The sequence below is a fragment of the Giraffa tippelskirchi genome, chromosome 7 (genome assembly GCF_054371585.1).
Source record: "Giraffa tippelskirchi isolate mGirTip1 chromosome 7, T2T-mGirTip1v1.2.pri, whole genome shotgun sequence".
In the NCBI taxonomy this organism is placed as follows: domain Eukaryota; kingdom Metazoa; phylum Chordata; class Mammalia; order Artiodactyla; family Giraffidae; genus Giraffa; species Giraffa tippelskirchi.
This window is the reverse complement of record NC_137281.1, coordinates 146,261,572-146,281,689: the sequence shown is the minus strand read 5'-3', so window position 1 is coordinate 146,281,689 and position 20,118 is coordinate 146,261,572. Positions and strand designations below refer to the sequence as shown.

The window sequence follows — 20,118 nt, the reverse complement described above, 5'->3', positions numbered from 1 at the left end:
GATTTGAAAGCAGAGGTCTAGCAACAGCTGAAACTTAAGTTCCTTCTTTTTTTTTTTTTTGACATATGAAATCCATTAGAAAAGAACAACTACAGAGACATAGTGTGCTTTCTCCCATCCCTACCCTGTAAAGTACATAAAGATGAGGTTCCCCTTATTACATAGTACAACATGGGGAGGGTTTAGGACATACTGGTGCCCTAACCTTACAAACTTGTATTGACTTGCTGCCAGGACCATGTACCAGGGAGGTTATTTGCCTTACAGCAGAAGTGTATTTTTTATAAGAGATACCATGCATGATCCTGTGACACCAGTGAGCCAACTTCTTACAAGAACGAGAAGAGTTAACCAGAACCACAGATATACATGCAGAGGCAGTGGCAAGAAGGCACAACAAATGCAGGCACTTAACTAGCACAAACCACAATCAGGCTTGCGAGAAGAGAGCTTTAATGTAGCCTGCTCACGGCTCTTAAGTTTCTTCACCCATCAGTTCTCAGAGCAGTTACATCAGGCACATCAGCCAGAGGTGGTGATTTAGTGGGAAGCTGAGGCTTCCTTTTGCCTCTTGATGCTTAGCAATGGGTCTCTCTTCACTGATCTCAGCTCTGCAGGCAGATCTGGGATATGTAAAAGTTTTAGTTCTTTCTGCTCTGCATCAAATTACTCTACTCCTACTTACTGCTCAAGAGAAGCAGAGCCTTCTGGACCATTGAGGAGGTTTCCACTGTTGTCTGCTCAACTGTAATGCTTTCTTGGAGGTGGAGGACGGTTCTTGATGGTCTTACACTTGGGGATGTGCCGCTCTGCCACCTTGGGAGCAAAGTGGCGGCTACAGTGAGGGCACTGAATATAGTCTGGATTTTCTACAGGCAGGATTGGAGGCAGGTCTGAGGGATTTCCACCTTTGGCAATCACCTGCTGGTACTCTCGAGCCTGACGGAGGGTACGGATGAAGGATTCATGCTTCTGTCTCCAGTTGCTCTTCCGAGGAGGTTCAGCCTGGAAGTTGAAGAAAGACTGCTCATTTAACCTGGTGTCTAGGTCATCCCCTTCCTGAGTCTCTATTAGAATGATAGTAAGGAAGTTAAAAGGGTGTTAATACACAAGGTCAAAGAGAACAGGAAAGGAGCAACAATGATAACTGACTTGTCAGAGTGGAGACACTTAAACCTAAGGGCCTGCAAAGGCGGGTATCACTGAGAGGCTTAATGCTTGGAAATGCAGGTAGTGGAAAAGGGGGAGGTACAGGGCTGAGAATAGGTTGGCTCCCATGGCTCCTCTCCACCTTGTACATCTAAGTGCCCAGCACTTGGAACACCCTCTCTGGAGAAATTGAACCAGACAGGTTTCAGACTCAGGATATCCAGGCATAATGGAGAACAGGGTTAATCTAGGAGCTGAAACGGGATTAAGGGCAAATTGTACATGATGTATTGTGTCCCCCACCATCCTCCAGAGTACCAGACACACTGGCACCCTCATAGGAAACGAGAGTTCTCTGGATGCATCAAGCAGTTGAGAGAGAAGTTGAAATGCTGCCTCTGAGCAACCCCACTTAAAAGGCTCACTGTTTGATAACCCTAATATGAAAGCCCTCAGTCAACAAGCCCCACTTAAGCTTAAATATGAAAGGACAGACAAGGATCACTAGACATTTGAGTAAAGCTCTGACTTTAAACTTTCCTGACTTCAGACTACACTACAAAGCTACAGTCATCAAGACAATATGGTACTGGCAGAAAAACAGAAATTTAAACGAATGGTACAAGACTGAAAGCCCAGAGATAAACCCATGCACCTATGGGCACCTTATTTTTGACAAAGGACACAAGAATATACAATAGAGAAAAGACAGTCTTGTCAGTAAGTGGTGCTAGGAAAACAAGACAGCTGCATGTAAAAGAATGAAATTAGAATACTTCCTACCACCATACACAAAGATAAAACTGATTAAAGATCTAAATGTAAGACCAGAAACTATAAAACTCAGAAAAAAATAAGCAGAATACACTGACATAAATCACAGCAAGATCCTCTATGACCCACCTAGAGTAATGGAAATAAACAAAGGAGATCTAATTAAAGTTAAAAGCTTTTGCACAGCAAAGGAAACTATAAACAAGATGAAAAGATAATCCCTCAGAATGGAAAAAAAATAGTTATAAATGAAGCAAATGACAAAGGATTAATCTCCAAAATATACAAGCAGCTCAGGCAGCTTAATATTAAAAAAAATAACTCAATCAAAAATGGGTAGAAGACCTAAACAGACATTTCTCCAAACAAGACATAACAGATAGCTAATAAACACATGAAAAATTTGCTCAACATTGCTTATTATTAGAGAAATGCAAGTCAAAACTACAATATATCACCTCACACTGGTCAGAATGCTCTGTCTCTGCTCTGTGTTCAGTCACATCCAACTCTACAACCCCATTAACTGTAGCCTGCCAGGCTCCTCTGTCCATGGGATTTTCCAGGAAAGTACTGAAGTGGATTGTCATGTCCTCCTCCAGGGGATCTTTCCGACCCACAGATTGAACGCACGTCTCCTGCGTTGGCAGGTGTATTCTTTACCACTGAGCTACCTGGAAAGCCAGAATGGCCATCATCAAAAAAATCTACAAACAATAAATGCTAGAGGAGGTGTGCAGAAAAGGGAATCCATCCTCTTGTACTGTTGGTGGGAATGTAAATTGATACAGCCACTATGGAGAACAGTATGGAAATTTTTTGTTTGTTTATTTTTGGAGATTTCTTTAAAAACTAGGAATGAAATTACCATATGACCCAGCAATCCCACTGGGCATATACCCTGAGAAAACCACAATTCTAAAAGGAAGCTGAGGCTTCCTTTTGCCTCTTGATGCTTAGCAATGGGTCTCTCTTCACTGATCTCAGCTCTGCAGGCAGATCTGGGATATGTAAAAGTTTTAGTTCTTTCTGCTCTGCATCAAATTACTCTACTCCTACTTACTGCTCAAGAGAAGCAGAGCCTTCTGGACCATTGAGGAGGTTTCCACTGTTGTCTGCTCAACTGTAATGCTTTCTTGGAGGTGGAGGACGGTATGTTACTGTTCAGTGCAGCACTATTTACAATGGCCAGGACATACATCTAGGCCAGGATGCAACTTCGATGTCCATCAACAGATGAATGGATAAAGAAATTGTGGTACATATATACAATGGAATATTTTCTCTGCCATAAAAGGAACAAATTTGAGTCGGTTATAGTGAGGTGGATGAACCCAGAGCCTGTTATACAGAGTGAAGTAACTCAGAAAAACAAATATTGCATATTAACACATATATATGGAATCTAGAAAAATGGTACTGATGAACCTATTTGTAGGACAGCAATAGAGATGCAGACATAGTGAACAGACGTGTGGACACAGCGAGGGAAGGAGAGCGTGGGACAAATGAGAGAGTAGCACTGAAACATACACATTACCGTACGTAAAACAGAAAGCCAGTGGGAATCTGCTGTATGATGCAGGGAGCTTAGCCAGGTGCTCTGTGACAAACTAAAAGGGGTGGGGTTTGAGGTGGGAGGTGCGAGGAAGGTTCAAGAGGTTGGCTATGGTTGATTCACGTTGACGCATGGCAGAAACCAGCACAACACTGTAAAGCAATTATCCTCCAATTAAAAATAAATTATATTTAAAAATCATAATATCAACAAATGAGTATTAGAAGAGATTTTTGTCTATGAAATGAGTATATATATTATGAAAAAGTAAGGAGAAAACCAGAAGTAACTATTATAAATTAATACTGTGATAACTAAAAAATAGAACTGTTGTAAATAATGTCAGAAAAATTACTCATAATGGGAAAAAAGAATTAAGATGGAAAGAAAACATCAGAAAATTAGAAAGCCAATCTAGAAAATCCAACACCAACCAATGGGAGTTCCAAAAAAACAGGACAAGGAGGAAATTATTAAACAAATAAGACACTAAACATTCCTAGAAATAAAGGTCCCTACCCTCGAGATTGAAATGGCCTATGCACTACCCAACACAAGCACTGTAGAATTTCAGATTAAAGAGAGAATCCTATAAACTTTAATAAAAAGCAAAAATATATAGATTTCATATATTGGAGAAGGAAACATAAATGGCATCAGACTTCTCAACAGTAACACTAGATGCTAAAAGCTAGTGGGAAACTATCATAAAAGTTCTAACAAAATAATTTTCCACCTAGAATTCTCTACCTGGCCGATTCATCAGTCAAAAATAAGACTATCATATAGATATTTTCATTCATCCTATGACAAAAAAAATATGCCTCCATTCACCTTTTTTAATAAGCTTCTCCGAAACAAGGAGTCAAGCAAGAAAAAGGAAGACACAAGATGCTAGGAACAGAAGAGCAGCAGAGAGAAGGTCCAAGACAACAGGTCTGCACCAGGCCTGGAGAAGAACCAGTCTGGACTGGAGCAGGAAGAAAAAAACGGGAGGGAGGTTTCAGAATAAAAAAAATCAAATGGATAGACTATGAGAAGTGTTTGAGCAGTCACAAAAACATTAACAGGTGTCTGACGTGGGGAAGATCATTTAGGGGGGAAAAACATTTGAGATAGATATGTAGAAAACCAAGCAAATTAAAACATGAGTCAATTACTAACTCTGGATACATGTGGGCAGGGGCAGATTCTGTTCACTGAGCAGTGAAAAAAATTTATGTGATTATTATCACATAAATAGCTGACTACTTGTTTAACCCAAAATTGTGATTTCACTACAATGGAAGGACAGAAGTGGGAGGAGAGGGGATACGAACCCACAGTGTCCATAAGTGGAGGTGAACAGATCATGTGCAAAACTGATAAATCAAGAAAATAAGTATATTATTTAGAAATATACATACCAGAAGAGTCACCTATCAGAACTGCCTGTGAGGGATAGCTGAAAGGCGAGAGAGGGATGAGGTAGAAGACTGTTGATCTGTACTACAGGTCACTTCGTAATACATGATTTTTTAAATGTATTCAAACATCAGATGAAAATAATATTAAAAAGAAGGGGGGAAAAGGCAAGTAGCTACTTGGTGATGAATATAGGAAGAGATGTTATCAAAGGGAAAGGAAGGATCCATCAGGAGAGTCTTACTGAAAGAGACAAAGTAAGAGAATCAGTGTTAGAGATGGTATCTAGCAACCTTTAGAATTAGGGGAAAGTTCCTCAACCATATGATACTTACACTTTAGTTCTTCATTGTATTGAAGTTCATTCAGTTAACACTTATGAATCACAGAGCACAAAGATGTAGTCTCTTACACTCAAATGCACGATGTACAGTAGAGAGACCAGAAATATAAGTCTATTGGAAATTATATGAATATTAAAGGAGAGAAGAAAAATCATCCATTCTTGTGAGTACACAGAAGGAATGACAGACAGAAACCACTCAGCTTGCAAAGGCACAAAGCTTTGGAATAAGACTCAGGACAGTTCAAGGAGGGGAGTGCATCTCAATCCAGAGCCTTTCTGCCTTGGTATCCTCAACGTAACATGTTTCCTCAAACAAGTTTCCACAAAGCCAGGGCATCTGAGCTCAGAAATCCAATTGTTTTGCTTCATTGCTATGGTATTTGGGAACTTAAGAAATACAAGATTCTTTTTGGCTCTGGCCAGAAATAAACCACTATAGTGGGACAGAGAATTCTCCAGTGGATTATTGGGTTGACCAGAAAGAAAACAGGAAAGAACAGGAACCTGTGATCATATCATTATCTGCAAGAGCAAAATGTTGACTTCTCATTGGCAACAGGATTTCAGGGAGATCATCGATAAACATAGAAATGACTTTCTTGTAGTCATTTCCCATACTAAAAGAAATAACTCTAACTGCAAAAAAACATCGCTTAACAGCCATCACATAAATGTGAGTTTTTAAAGGCCCCACAAATACACACATAAACTATAAAGTGCTAATGGACAAGAAGTGCTAGCGCAGCAGTGGGGAGGGTTGGAAGGAAATGAGAAGAGAATAATGCTTTCATAGTTTAGAGACAGGGTCTTGAGATCATGTGGTCTAGGCTTTCCCACATTTTGGTCATTTGCATACCACTTTCACTTTATCCTCCTTACTATTTTTCTTTAAAGTCAATATTCCTAGAAATCAAGGGCTTGTTATGGTTTACTTTCCTAATACACATTAAAATTACTAAAATAAAAAATGTTTGTCAGCACGCCATACTTGAGAAACACTTATTTACAACCCTGGTGGTATAACCTTGACAAGGTACAACCAGACAATTTTCTTATGAAGTTCTCCCAAATGTATGGAAGTGTCTCAAAGTCACTTTTTACAACCTAGTTTTTCTGCAGCTAGGAATGTTCACCAAAAATAAAGTCCTCTATCCCAGAAAAAATCACCCCTAGGCATATATCTGAAGAAAACCATAATTCAAAAAGCTACACACAACCCCAATGTTCACATCAGTACTATTTACAATAGCCAAAACATGGAAGCAACCGAAATGTCCACCAACAGAGGAGTGGATAAAGATGTGGTACATATACACAATGGAATATTGCTCAGCCATAAAAAAGAATGAGATAATGCCATCTGCAGCAATATGGATGGACCTAGAGACTGTTATACTGAATGAAGAGAAAGCCAAATATCATGGTACCACTTATACGTGGAAAATTTTTTTTTACATGGTACAAATGGGCTTGTTTGCAGAACAGAAATAAGAGTCACAGATGTAGGGAACAGACTTGTGGTTGCCAAGGAGGAGTTGAGGGGGTATAAATTGGGAGATTGAGATTGAGATATACACACTACTGTATATAAAATAGATAACTACTAAGGACCTGCTGTATAGCACAGGGAACTCAATACTCTGCAATGACCTATGTGGGGAAAGAATCTAAAAAAGAGTGTATATATGTATAGATATCGAGATATCTATACCTATATATGACTGATTCACTTTGCTGTACACCTGAAACTAACACAGCATTGTAAACCAACTATACTTTTACTTCAATAAAAATTAAAGTCCTCCACCTTTAGGTTGTTTACAGTCTAAATGGGGAGAAAAAGAATTCCAAACTTAATCATGTGTTTCATGTATTCACTAAGAAGGTATATCAAAATTAGCCAAACTTGAAAAAGTAGATAGAGTTCCAGGAGTGGTAACAAGTCCTAATTTGGGATGATGGCAGAATATATTATAAAGAATGAGGAATTTTGTCAGGGTAGTGAAATGCTTCATAATATTTTTCTTATATTTTTCATTCTCTTAAATTTTCTACAGTAAGTGTTTATTACTTATATAATCAAAAGGACATATTTTTTTAAGTCTAGATTTTGGAGTCATTCTGACCCAGATTTATATGCTGCCATTTAAAGCTGTTTGTGATCTTAAGCAAGTTAACCTGAGACTTGATTACTGAACTGATAAAATAAGATAATGAAATCTTCACAGGGCTGTAGTGAGGATCACATGAAAACCTCCCATCACTGTGACTGGCACACTGTAGTAATCAATAAGTCAAATGTGAATTCTTTCTCCCTATAAGACACATGAAATCTTTCTAAAGAAAACAGATGAGGACGTAACAGGCTCTTAAAAATGACCCCCACTCAAAGGCAAATCCATGAGGCCCTTGTTACCTTGACTGAAGCCGGACCCTTCCAGTTCAAGTACTGCTCCAGTTCTGTGCCCTTGGCCCGGGCCCTGGAGGAGTCAAACACTTTCCTCTTGGAACCCTGCATCCTGCGGCAGACGCTGGAGTGTCTCTCCAGCCTGAGCAAGAGAAACTTCCGGCCGCAGTGGCTGCACGCGCCCAGTTCTGGCTCTTCGGGGGAACAGCCGGAGCCGGAGGAGCCCGGTGCCCCGGATGAGCTAGGATTGCGGGCGGGTCTCCGCGAAGCGCTGAGCGGTGCTTCTGCAGCTTGAGGAAACCTCTCCTTCACCGGCCCTGAGACTCGGTCTCGGATTTTGTTACTGCTTGCCACCAGTCTTTCCCTTTTGAGCTTCCGAATTCTATAATCAGAGAACTGGAATGGACTAGAATTCTCTTGAGATTGTTCCCAAGTCTCACCTTCTCCTGTGTCTCTGTTGAAGACCTCCTCAGACCGGAATGCTGGGGAGAAGATAGGTCTGTACGTGGCGATGCTATTATCTTTAACTCTCCTCCGGGAGAGCACCATTCTCTGTAGCTCTCTTTTTTCATTTTCCTCAGCCTGTTCTCTTTCCTTCTGGATCCTTCTGAGTTCCTCCTCTGTCTTCTGCAGCTTTTCCCTCAGAAGAGTCTCTTTTCTGCGGATTTCCTCCCCTAAGCTCTCCCCTGCAGCTTCTAGTCTTTGGATTTGCATCCACTCCGTCCTGTTGGCATTTGCCATGATCCTTTCCTCCTGAGTGGCAGCAACTGGACCAACCATCAATGAATTCGCCCAGTTCCTCGAACCAAAGCTACTGTATGAATACTTTCTTGGCTCAGGGGGTCTTGGAGAGCTGTTCTGGTCCCCATCAGTGCCAGCCTCACCTATACTACGGGACTTCCGATGAAACACAGGTTTCAGAGGGTATGCCCGGTCCACCCCCACTCGTTTCTTTGTCAAGGGGATGAATTCCTGGTCATTTGTTTTGGGATACCAGGACTGAGGGTCTGATGGGTAAAACAAACCCTTGGCTTGGCCCTGGGGATTGCTCCTTGAATCGTGCTGGCTCATTCCAGCACAGTGGGGATAAGAACAGCTCCAGGTTTTCGTGCAGGTGTTCCACTTGGGGTGAGTGTAGAGATGATCCAGCATCAGCTCTTGGTTACTCAAGAGCTTCTGCTGGAAATTGTTCCTCAGGTGCCCTGTAGAGGACCGCTGGGAAGAGTCACCTTTTCTATAGGAGTCTTGCTTAGCTGAATGGAGCTCTGGAGCATCCCTTTTATTATGTGGGAGCATAACGCCCATAGGCAGAGGCAACGCCAACTGGAGACCAGCCATTCAGGGCCTGGACTGAAGCCTAGGGGAGATTTAAAGCAAACATATGTGAGGAGTTTGTCTGAGGTTCACCTCCACTGCTCAAGTATAACTGTTTCTACATCTGCCTACCCACATTTTCCCTTAGACTTTTTAGGGACACTGGTGCTGGGTCCACCAGAGCTTTCATTCAATAAGCATTTGGTGAATGCTGACTGTGTTCTGTGGGTGCTTATTAGATCCTGAGGATAGAAAAAGGAATGTGATACAGGTGTTCCTGCCACCTACCTTTCCCTTATATCACTACCAGCCTCTGCCATACCCAGTGATGCTCCCGCATACACAGTACACTCCATAGCAGATGGAAAGAGCTACTGGATTGAAAGTCAGTTTTTAGGCCTGTGACACAGGACAAGCAGCTTCCCCTCGCTGGGGATTCGCCCAGAGTTACAGGACTGGTATTTAGGAGCCGCAGGACTCTAAGTCCAGCCCCATCACTTTATAGGTGAGAAAACTGCAGCCCATTGGTAAGTGACCGGCACAAAAACTCTCAGGGCTTCCCTCCTGCTGGTACCGTGCTTGATTCTAAAGAGCACAGAGCCGATTCAGGACATGCAGCAGGTGCCTGGCTGGCAAACCCTCACCCAAGGACCACACGATCCGGCCACCGCGGGTTTAGATCGGAACGCGGAAGTTCCGTTCTGTCCTGGAGGGTCACCCGGGACGTCCCCGACTTGTGACTCCGCTTCGGGGACAAGCCCTCGGCTCTTCAGTCCGTCGGGGCTTTGGGAGGTCGAGGCGCTGACCCTATGCCTTCCCGCCCTTCCGCGTACCTGAGGCTCTTTCGGAGACGGCTCCCGCTCAGGGAAAGCCGCAGGACTCAGGCTTCCTGACCACACGCCCTCCCGCAGCCGCCGGCCGCGCAGGCGCTCTCAGAGAGCGGCTGTTATACCCGTTGCCTGGAGACGGGGGCGCGTGCGCGCGCCCAGTCCCGCCTCGCCGCGAATTCCGCTGTTGGGGGAGGCGTGCGCAAGCGCAGTCCGCGCACCCGAGGTCGCCGGGGCCTCGGGCGCGGTCCAGCGGTGTCACTAGACGGGATGTCCCGCCAACTCTGCAGCTCCGTCCAGCCCTGCCCTTGGGGAACGTGGGAAGGGGGTGGAAGAAGCTCTTCTGGGGCTCCATCAAAGAGCTTGTATTTTTCTCAGAGTAATGCTCTCCGATCCTGGGGTGTGCCCTGCTCTGGCAAAAGACGGAGCGCCTAGATGCGCCCTCGGGTCGCTCTGCCGCAAGATTCCGGTGTCGGCCCTCCTCTTAGCGGGAGTAGGCATGCTGATCGCCTTTCTTGGCACGCTCGGCTGCTTGGTACGGGCCCCAGGTACGGCTGTCGACTTTCTCTCCATGCTTTTCCTCGCACATAGTTTGGAGCTTGCGTCAGATTTTAGCAACTCCGCTAGGTTTTGCTACGCAGTCTCTTTCCGGGGAAGTTTTTTAGCCCATCTCATTATTTTGATATAATGTTTTCCTCTCATGTGGTAACTCTGGCCCTGTCTTCTTAGGGCCCAAAAATGACTCAGACAAGTGTAATGATAATGAAGTTAACCACCAGATCCAAAATACTCAGGATAACCTGGTTTCAACCCTAAAGATATTCCATAACTTGTTAACATCAGAAGAGAGTTTGTTTTCATACTTCAGTTCATTTGTGCAAGCAGTTTGAAACAGGCAGCTTACTTTTTTTCGCTTGTAACTACTTAAAAAGATTCATGCACATGGAAAATAATGTAGACAGCAGTGGTCGGTGTTACTACTTCAACATGTCATATTGCAGCTTTTACATGTTATAAAGAAATTCCTTGATGGATCTCCAAAGCAGTCCTTTGATGCCCTGTTTTCTCTCCTAGTTGTCTCTCAACTGCCTTCTCTGTGTATGCATTTCCAGACGTTTCTCACTCTTTTCAAGGTCCCAATTATCTCAGCATGGGGCTTGCCTGTCATCAACTCCCAAAGCTCCCCTCTAGCCTGGCAGAATTTCCCAGGGTGCCTCCTTCCATCTTGACTTCTTTCCATCTTGTTTCTGAGGAAGAAAAATCTTTGTCTTTCCTTGAGTGCTCTTGACTTAGTCCCTTTCAGTACCTTCCAGGAATTGACTCACCATACCCATCCATCTTGTTAACTTCAAGTTGTATCCATCCACACACTCTTCTTTGATTTTAAAATATGCTTAGCTTTGCCTTACAAAAAAAAAAAATCTTCCTTTCCCTTGACCTCACCTCTCACCTTAGGGTCTCAGTCCTTTCTCCTCTTCTCCACGAGACTTCTTAATAGAAAGCTTTACATTTGCTGTCCCCACTTCTTTGACTCTCCCTCATTGTCCAGTCCATTGTGGTCTGGTTTCCCCGTCTCAGCTTTTAACTGGCCAGGCTACCAGTGACCTTCCAATGACCCTAAAGACAAAAGCTGCTATTTCTTCAGCCTACTCATTTGACATTATTGATTTTTTCTCTCCGTTGGAACTCTCTTCTCACTTGCTTCTCTGTGCCTTCTTGGTTTCTTTTTTCATGTCCTTGTTCCATCTCCTTTCATATTCTTGCATTTACGTCTTTTCCTCACCTACCTCCCAAAGGTAGTTGTTCTCCAAAGCTTATTTCTCATATAAATGCAATTTCAGACATTCTCTTCCTTAATGATTTCAACCAAACGTTGGAATTTCAGTTCTTACCTATGTTTCAATGGCATCTAGCTTAGTTCTCTCCCTTAGACTCAAGTTTCCAAATGCCCACGTAGCACATGCGCATGAATGTTCCTCAGGTATCTCAAAGTCAATATGACAGAAAACAAACTTGTGATTACCTCCCTATTTCCCAAGCCACTTCTCCAGTGTTCCCTCTCATGCTGAAACATCAGTCATCTTCCACTCCCCCCTATTTGTCACCCCTTCTCTCTAACTGGTCAGCAGGCTCTGTTGAATTTATTCTGCAGTGTCTTTTATATATGTCCCTTCCTTTTCATTTCTCTTACCCTAGGTGAGTTTCTTCTTCACTTCTCACTGGGATGGCACCACTCTCCTAACTTCAAACATCTGCTTCTTTTGGCTGTTCTGAGTCTTCATTGTGGTGTGTAGGAGCGTCTCTAGTTGTGGTGTGTGGATTTTAGTTTCCTGACTGGGGATCGAATGTGCATTGGAAGGTTAACCAGTGGACCCCTGGGAAAGTCCCTATGCTAAATCCTAAATCCATCTGAACCTATCAGTCTTCTACCCAATGGCTTCTTCTTTACCTACAAGATAAAGTTGAAACATGCCTTGCCTCCCCAGAGTCAACCCTAGCTGTGTTTTAGGGCTACCTGGAAAGCAGTTTTTCTGGAGGTAAGACCTGGGTATCAGTCTTTTGTAAACTTTCCCCCGAGGTCCTAATGTACAGCCAGGGTTGATATACACCCAGTAGTATATCAGTAGTATATACTGGATAATATACACCCAGGATCCAGCCACGTCTGACTACTCATACTCTCTTACTTCAGTGGCCTTACTCCAACTCCATGTATTGGGAGGTAGTAGAACATAGCATTCAGTACAGAGTAGGCTCTGTACTCAGACTGCTTGGAACTAAATCCCAGCTCCATCACTTACTCTTTGTGGTTGTGTAACCTTGAGTAATATGCTGTTTCCTCCAAGAACGCTTTCCCAGTCTTGCCAGCCAGAAGGAATCTCTCTGGTCCTTTGTGTTCTCATAACATTTTTTGTCACAGGGCTGGCTCGTGATGAGCTCTCAATGGATGTTCATGGAACTGAATCCGCATGTTGTGCATTGCATTGTCATCATTTGCATGCATATTTGTCCCTTACATGAAATAGAAAAGCTCTTTAAGGACAAAGATTGTATACCATCCATCTTTGTATATCCTACAGTGTGTATACATGTAGATACTCAATAGTTTAATGCTACAGAGAAACTAGTTTTTTAAAAATAAATTTTAAAGAAATAACATCAGCCAGTTACTCTGTTCAGTATTATTTTCAAATATTGCCTAACATGACAATTCAATCCAGTTTCCCACCCCACTCCCACCCCCACACCAGCACTGAGGTTATATGATTCTCCAGGATCTGGACCCTCACTTTGTAGTGGGGAACTAATGGAATAATGAATCTCCATGGCCTGCATTGCAAATCCATCTCACCTTGCCAAGTCTGCCAACCTGGCATATTTACATATGGACTCTTAGGTTATGGAGGGATGTAAGGTACACAGCACTCCAAAGAGCAACAGTAAGCACCACAGTTTACCTTCATTCACATTCTTTATATATATATATATATAATTTATTTTTTTGTTTGTTTATTTTTGACTGCGCTATGTCTTCATTACTGTGCTCAGGCTTTCTCTAGTTGTGGTGAGTGAGGGCTACTATCTGTTGCAGTGCAAGGGCGTCTCATTGAGGTGGCCTCCCTTGTTGCAGAGCACAGGCTCTGGGCACTTGACCTTTGGTAGTTACAGCATGTAGGCTCAGTAGTTGTGGCTCTCAGGCTCCAGAGCACAGGCTCAGTAGTTGTGGCACATGGAGTTGGTTGCTCTGTGGCACGTGGGATCTTCCTGGACCAGGGATCAAACCCAAGTTTCCTGCACCAGCAGGCAGATTCTTATCCACTGTGCCACCAGGGAAGCCCGAAATGCATGCTTAATCATAAGGATATCTGGATATAAATGCCTGCAAGATGAACTTTGGGCTTCCCTTGTGGCTCAGACAGTAAAAAGTCTGCCTCCAATGCAGGAGACCTGGGTTCAACCTGGGAGAAGACCCCCTGGAGAAGGAAATGACAACCTGCTCCAGTATTCTTGCCTGGAGAATTCCATGGACAGAGGATCCTGGTGGGCTACAGTCCATGGGGGTCACAAAGAGTCAGACATGACTGAGTGACTGATACACACAAGATGACCCTACTTTTAACAATCATCACCCACAGCTCCCCTTGACAATTCCCTTCTCCCTAAAGAAATTCATGCAACTTGGTTACTTGGCTTAGGTTGACTGATTCAGTTGTGATTCTGGAGCCCTGGGTTATTTTGTTTGTGCTTGTGATTGGTTGCTTTAGATAAGCATTGTTTAGAGTTTTCTAGTAAGGTAGACTCTGGTGGGCAGCTTCCAGAATCACAGTGGGAGAAATAACCTTGCGTGTGACCTCCTATACTCTTGTCGCTGCTGCTACCAATTCCAAACTTAGGCATGACCCAAAATTGGAGGAGGAGAACGGAGGAAAAGGGCAGAAAAAATTTACGTCTTCTATTTAATTATTTTGTTTTGTTTATGATGTTTAGTGTTTGTCGTCCGTCTCTGTCTCCAGAATTTAAGCTCCTCCGATCCAGGGATCCTTTTAGTTCCTTCATGTGTGTCAAGCACCTAGAACTGTGCCTGGCACACAGAGGCTCTCAGTAATTATTAACAGAATGACTGGATTTATCTCAAGTGCTTCTTCGTCTTCGTCCTTCTCCCCAGGAGAAACTTAAAAAAAAAAAAGAGAGAGAGAGAGAGGTGCGCTTAATGACCAAGGTAGGATGAGGACTCGGTCTGTAGAGTCGTGGCGAAGACCCTGGACAGATCCTCCCCAACCCGAGGTTCGGGCGCTCCTAGACACGGGCCTCCCGAAATCCCACCCTCTAGGCGGGCTCTCGGCCGAGCGCGCCGTGCGTGATTGGCCGGTGGAGGTGATGGACAGGAGAGGCGGCGAAGGAGGAGCCGCCTTCTAAGCTTCCGGGCGCGGCGGTTACGCGGCTGAGGGGTGACTGTTGGCCTGGTGGTCTGCCGGGTAGTCCCTAACGCTTGAGAGGACGACAAGGAGGGTGAGCCTGGGACAGGGGCCCGAGGCGTGCCCATGAGTTCGATTAGCCCTAAAATTTAATAGGAAGGGGTACTGGCGGCAGCGTGGAAGGCAGGTCTGTGGGAAGAGGGAAGGATGGAGAGGGAGCGGGACCAGGGATGGGTGTAGGGAGGTAATTGGATAAGCAGGTAGTTGCCCCAAAAGAGGCCTCTGTGGGCAATCGCGACCCGAAGCTCCCTTGCAGGTGTCTTCCTGTTACTTCAGATACCCGCGCTTACATGTATCTGAAATAAGGGCACCTTAAGGTCAGGGAGAGGTCGCAGTGGTTAAGGATGCAGGGGTACGGGTGTGACCCTTCCTGCCTAAGGATTGGGGGCCCTGGAGTAGGATAATGAGTCCTTCACTTTTCTGCTATCCTGGTCTCTGACAGGTTTCAGCATGAGCATGGCAGAAGGGGATACCCTGATATCAGTGGATTATGAAATTTTTGGAAAGGTGCAAGGAGTGTTTTTCCGCAAGTACACTCAGGTATGTGGCCTACCTACGTTATCAGCATGGGAACAAGAGACATGTTCCCGAAAATTATGCTTTGGAGAAGCTGGCTCTTTGGTAGCTGAATGGCAAAGAGGTGGTTTGTGGAAGAATAGGTATGAAAATGCTTTGCAATGGGTAAACCACAACGCAAATGGAAGCTTTTCTCTGTGCGTGCATGCTCAGTCGTGTCCCACTCTGCAACTAACTCCACGAACTATATATATAGCCCGCCAGGCTCTTCTGTCCATGGGATTTTCCCAGCGAGAATACTAGAGTGAGTTGCCATTTCCTCCTCCAGGGGATCTTCTCCACCCAGGTCTCTTGCATTGGCAGGTGGATTCTTTTACCACTGAGTCACCTGGGAATCCCTACTGGAAGCTTTATCTGCTGTTATTATTGGTCTTTTCTAACAGTGGTATTGAGTACCAACACACATATGGATGAGCTTCTCTTTTACAAAGGAGAAAGGGCTTCCCCAGTTCTCCCTATTGGGGCATCATCAAAACAAATCACAATTCTTATAGGAAAGTTAACATTGATCAAAGAGATGACATTTAAATGAACTTGTGACTATGTAATTTATGTAACTGCTTCCTCTGTAGCTGTTGCATTTTCTTCAGACCTTTTTTTCTCTTCAACCCTCTCCCATTCCCCTTCTTAATTCCTTAATTCTGCTCATTTTAGGTTTTAAAGAACAAGTACCTTTTCCAGGGGAGGACTGCCCAGGTGGCTCAGTGATAAAGAATCCGCCTACCGATGTAGGAGACGTGGGTTCTGTCCCTAGGTCAGGAAGATCTCTTGGGGATCGCTTGGAGAAGGAAATGGCAACCCACTCCAATATTCTTGCCCTGGAAATCCCATGGATAGGGGAGCCTGGAGGGCTACAGTCCTTGGCATCACAAAGAGTCGGACACGACTTGGCGACTAAGCAGCAACACCTTTTCCAGGTGAAGCTTTTCTAATGAAAATACTTTATTCATTCCAGGGTAAGTAATACTAACACTGAACATGGACCCTGGTATTACTATGACATATTAGTAATTGAGGGGATGAACAGACTATTGACAGCCTCTGCCTTAACTTCCCTGCTGCTGCTAAGTCACTTCAGTCGTGTCCGACTCTGTGCGATCCCATAGACGGCAGCCCACCAGGCTCCACCGTCCCTGGGATTCTCCAGGCAAGAACACTGGAGTGGGTTGCCATTGCCTTCTCCCTAATGACAAGATGAAATCTTAGTTTGCCTTCTGTCTTCTATAGGGGAGTATCAGGCTATTGCCTTCCCAGTGTATCTCCAACCCCAAAGATAATGAGTTAAGAATGCAGAACTTGCTAAGTGGTACTCAGAAGTTCAAACCTGAATCTTTGAAATGTGAATGTTAAGTGTCACTACCTCTTTTTCCAATGATTTGCAAATCAGTTCTTCCTGTTCCCTGCTCATATATGAAGTGCCTGTTGGAAGAAAAGAATTACTGAAAGTCATAGGAAGAGCTATGTTCCAGATAGCTTTACTACCAGTTATGTAGGGTAGGCTTCCCTGATAGCTCAGTTGGTAAAGAATCTGCCTGCAATGAAAGAGACCCTGGTTCAATTCCTGGGTCGGGAAGACCCCCTGGAGAAGGGATAGGCTACCCACTCCAGTATTTTTGGGTTTCCCTTGTGTCTCAGCTGGTAAAGAACCTGCCTGCAATGCGGGAGACCTGGGTTCGATCCCTGAGTTTGGAAGATCCCCTGGAGAAGGGATTCGGGCCTGGAGAATTCCATGGACTGTATAGTCCATGGGATCACAAAGAGTCAGACACAACTGAGCAACTTTCACTTTCATGTAGGGTAAGTTCCTATGGTTTAATAAATGGATTAAGAATTAATGAAGATTAAAGTTGTTGAGGGAAAAGGAGCAGATGGCAGGAGAGCCCATCTTTATAGCACCTCCCACCCCCCAATGTAAAGAAAGAATAAAAGAATACAGAAAAACAATTTTTAAATATTTATTTATTTGGCTGTGGTGGGTCTTTTAGTTGTGGGTCACAGGATCTTTGTTGAGTCCTGCAGATCTTCTGTTGTTGAGCAAGGACTCCCTAGTTGGGGTTGGGGGTGTCGTGTGTCTTAGTTGGTCTGGGGCATGTAGGAAATTAGTTCCCCTACCAAGGATCAAACCCACATCGCAAGGCAGATTCTTAACCACTGTACCACCAGAGAAGTTTCTTTATCTCTGTTGTATTTATTAAATCCTGCTCTAATCTTTATTATTTCCCTTTTTTGCTTGATTTGAGTTCAGTTTGCTCCTCTCTTTCTAGTTTCCTAATGTGGAAGGTCTAGGTTATTGGTTTGAGGGTACCTTTTTTTTTAGATTGAGACTAGAATTGGTGATTATAATCCTTAAAATGTTTCCAGATGACTGTTCAAGAGGAAATATGGTTATGAGGGAGAATCAGCTTTTTGGAATTTTCTTAGGAGAGAGCACTACTTGCTTGTTTAGATATATAGTCAAAGCTGAACATGACTCAGCAATATTGTGTTACCATTTAAAAATAAGAACGGAATCCAGTGCACAGATAAAAGCCATAGGAAATCCCCATTCTCAACACCTGTCAAAGTTGGGAGTGTTTTGTTCACTCTCAGGAGTTCAGATAAATCACACTGCAGTTTAAAATGTATTGAACTATTATAACCTCCTGCTCAAAACCTCGACACAATCCTTCTTATAGCAAGTTACCATATAAGGTAGCTAGGAACTAGGCACAGCCCACTCCCCTGGGTTAATATGAAGTAGGAGAGAGTGCAGTTGTTGCACAAAGTCAGTGGGACATGGAGTCTTCTTCAAATCCATTCTCTGTATTCTTTTTTAATGCTTCAATCTACAACCCTTAATCATGATGTAGATATCTCTTATTTTCTTCATTCCTTAATTTCCTCCATATCCTTTAAACTGTTATTTGACCAAAGTCTCTTTTGTTCATTATGCAAACATGTCTTTGCTTTGAACATAACTGATTTGATGAATACTTCAGTTCCTCATCAAACATACTTTTGCTCTGCATAACATTTTCTTTGGCCAACTCCAGCAATTTCCCATATTTACTAGATCACTAGTATTTGGACATGTAGTCATGTTAACTCCCGTTTTCTTTTGTAATCCAACTCCTTCTATTTAGATAGAATGTAACAAGCAATAACTTTTATAAATCCTTAGTTGGAAATTTTACAAAAATAAAATTACCTCTGAAACATTGCTACTTTCCCCCAATTTTCAGTTATTTCACAGTTAATGCTTTATAGGAAAGAACAATAAAAAGTCTAAGAAAAGAGCAGTTACAATGATTAGATGTTTTTCCTAAGCTTATTCAACATTAAAGGCCTTGTGATTATTTAGACAGAAGAAAGTCAAGTGAAAACAACAGTTAATGTTCTTATGAAATGTAGGTGTTTAGAGGTTGATGACCAGCAACTTTTTCCTTCTCTCAGAGGATGAGAAAAAGTGGGCTTTGAATGCAAGGTAAAGACCTTGGATTAGACAGTTTCTCTACAGTGAGAACAATGGAATGATTTGCCCAGGAAATTGTGAAATATTCTCTAATGATCTTTAAAGATATAATGGACACTTAATCATCTGGGTTTATTTAGGTATGGTCTTGGCTAAAGAGAAAGAGAAGGATCAGATAACTTTATGCTTTTTTCTATTTAATATATCTGATAGATTCTTGATTAGAAAAAGGAAAATGAACAAGATATAGTCCAGTATCCTAACAACAATCAGCCTTAGAGAATCATTTTGAAAACATATGATTTGGTCTTAAATCTTTAGTACTTAATCAAATTGACTACACAGTGAAAAATTCTGGTGCCTGGGTTTTATAGGGTGGAAGAAGCAAATGGAGTCAAGTGGTCAACACTTCATGTTAAGATCAGCAATGAGATTCTCCTTGCTGTAGTTCTGTTTTGACTGTTCTGGACAATATCAAATTAGTTTCAGTGGCTTGATTGTAGGCCAAGGTTCTGGCAAGAGATTGTAGTCTTGCTTTGTTTTGTTCAGTCTCACTGGATTTCTCTTTCTTGTCTTTTTCTTTCCCTTAGGCTGAGGGTAAAAAGCTTGGATTAGTAGGCTGGGTCCAGAACACTGACCAGGGCACAGTGCAAGGACAATTGCAAGGGCCCACCTCCAAAGTACGTCATATGCAGGAATGGCTTAAGACAAAAGGAAGTCCCAAATCGCACATAGACAGAGCAAGCTTCAACAATGAGAAGGTCATTGTAAAGCTGGACTACACAGATTTCCAAATTGTGAAATAATGGTCTGCATTTAAATTTTCTAAGACACTTAGCGGTTTTGTTTTTTATTGTTAACAGAGATAGAACTATTCTGTGTTGAATATTAGAATTTGTCAATAAGTTACTTTAGCATCAGTTACTTGATGGTTACTGTGTATTATATGTGTGATGAAAGAATTACAAATGTACACAATTCTAATCAATAAAAACAGAACCTTCTGTGTAAGATACTTATTTTCTTTTTGATGAACTTCATTTTGGGCAAAATAAGAGGCATTTACCCTGTGAACATCTTTGGGAAGAGAATTTTGAGGTAACTTAAGGAAGTCTGAAAGAAAAAGTTAGCAGTTACTTTTAATCATCTCTTGTTAATAGTTTCCATGAACTTTTCTTCAGGAAATTGTACCTAATAAGAACAAAATATGCAGATGACACCAACCTTATGGCAGAAAGTGAAGAAGAACTAAAGAGCCTCTTGATGAAAGTGAAAGAGGAGAGTGAAAAAGTTGACTTAAAGCTCAACATTCAAAAAACTAAGATCATGGCATCCA

General features: G+C 42.8%; 2 protein-coding genes across 6 annotated transcripts; one reads left to right on the top strand and one right to left on the bottom strand.

Moving 5' to 3' along the window:
- Window positions 1–436: 436 nt before the first annotated feature.
- ZC2HC1C (zinc finger C2HC-type containing 1C) lies at window positions 437–9,886 on the bottom strand. 3 transcript variants are annotated; one of them, XM_081509255.1, is made up of 4 exons: window positions 9,786–9,886; window positions 7,648–8,995; window positions 922–1,005; window positions 437–816 (listed from the first exon to the last, which is right to left on the bottom strand). In XM_081509255.1, the coding sequence occupies exons 2-4, from the start codon at window positions 8,974–8,976 to the stop codon at window positions 742–744; spliced, it is 1,488 nt and encodes a 495-aa protein (XP_081365381.1). In that variant the 5' UTR covers window positions 8,977–8,995; window positions 9,786–9,886; the 3' UTR covers window positions 437–741. The 3 variants fall into 3 exon arrangements, with proteins under 3 accessions (XP_081365381.1, XP_081365380.1, XP_081365382.1); XM_081509254.1 differs by having other exon boundaries at window positions 437–1,005; XM_081509256.1 differs by lacking the exon at window positions 437–816 and having other exon boundaries at window positions 910–1,005; window positions 8,079–8,995.
- A 116-nt stretch (window positions 9,887–10,002) lies between these two features.
- On the top strand, window positions 10,003–19,797 carry ACYP1 (acylphosphatase 1). 3 transcript variants are annotated; one of them, XM_081509261.1, is made up of 3 exons: window positions 10,003–10,327; window positions 15,198–15,295; window positions 19,373–19,797. In XM_081509261.1, the coding sequence occupies exons 1-3, from the start codon at window positions 10,162–10,164 to the stop codon at window positions 19,586–19,588; spliced, it is 480 nt and encodes a 159-aa protein (XP_081365387.1). In that variant the 5' UTR covers window positions 10,003–10,161; the 3' UTR covers window positions 19,589–19,797. The 3 variants fall into 3 exon arrangements, with proteins under 3 accessions (XP_081365387.1, XP_081365388.1, XP_081365389.1); XM_081509262.1 differs by lacking the exon at window positions 10,003–10,327 and adding an exon at window positions 14,703–14,789; XM_081509263.1 differs by lacking the exon at window positions 10,003–10,327 and adding an exon at window positions 14,703–14,882.
- Window positions 19,798–20,118: the final 321 nt, after the last annotated feature.

Bases quoted from the DNA above. Each gene is read 5' to 3' on its own strand.
- ZC2HC1C (XM_081509254.1), bottom strand. From the start codon at position 8,976: ATGGCTGGTCTCCAGTTGGCGTTGCCTCTGCCTATGGGCGTTATGCTC. The intron at 1,006-7,647 runs GTAACAAGGGCC...TTCAACTTCCAG, and splicing joins AGGGTCCGGCTTCAGTCAAG to GCTGAACCTCCTCGGAAGAG.
- ACYP1 (XM_081509261.1), top strand. From the start codon at position 10,162: ATGCTCTCCGATCCTGGGGTGTGCCCTGCTCTGGCAAAAGACGGAGCG. The intron at 10,328-15,197 runs GTACGGCTGTCG...GGTCTCTGACAG, and splicing joins CTGCTTGGTACGGGCCCCAG to GTTTCAGCATGAGCATGGCA. The intron at 15,296-19,372 runs GTATGTGGCCTA...TCTTTCCCTTAG, and splicing joins TTTTCCGCAAGTACACTCAG to GCTGAGGGTAAAAAGCTTGG.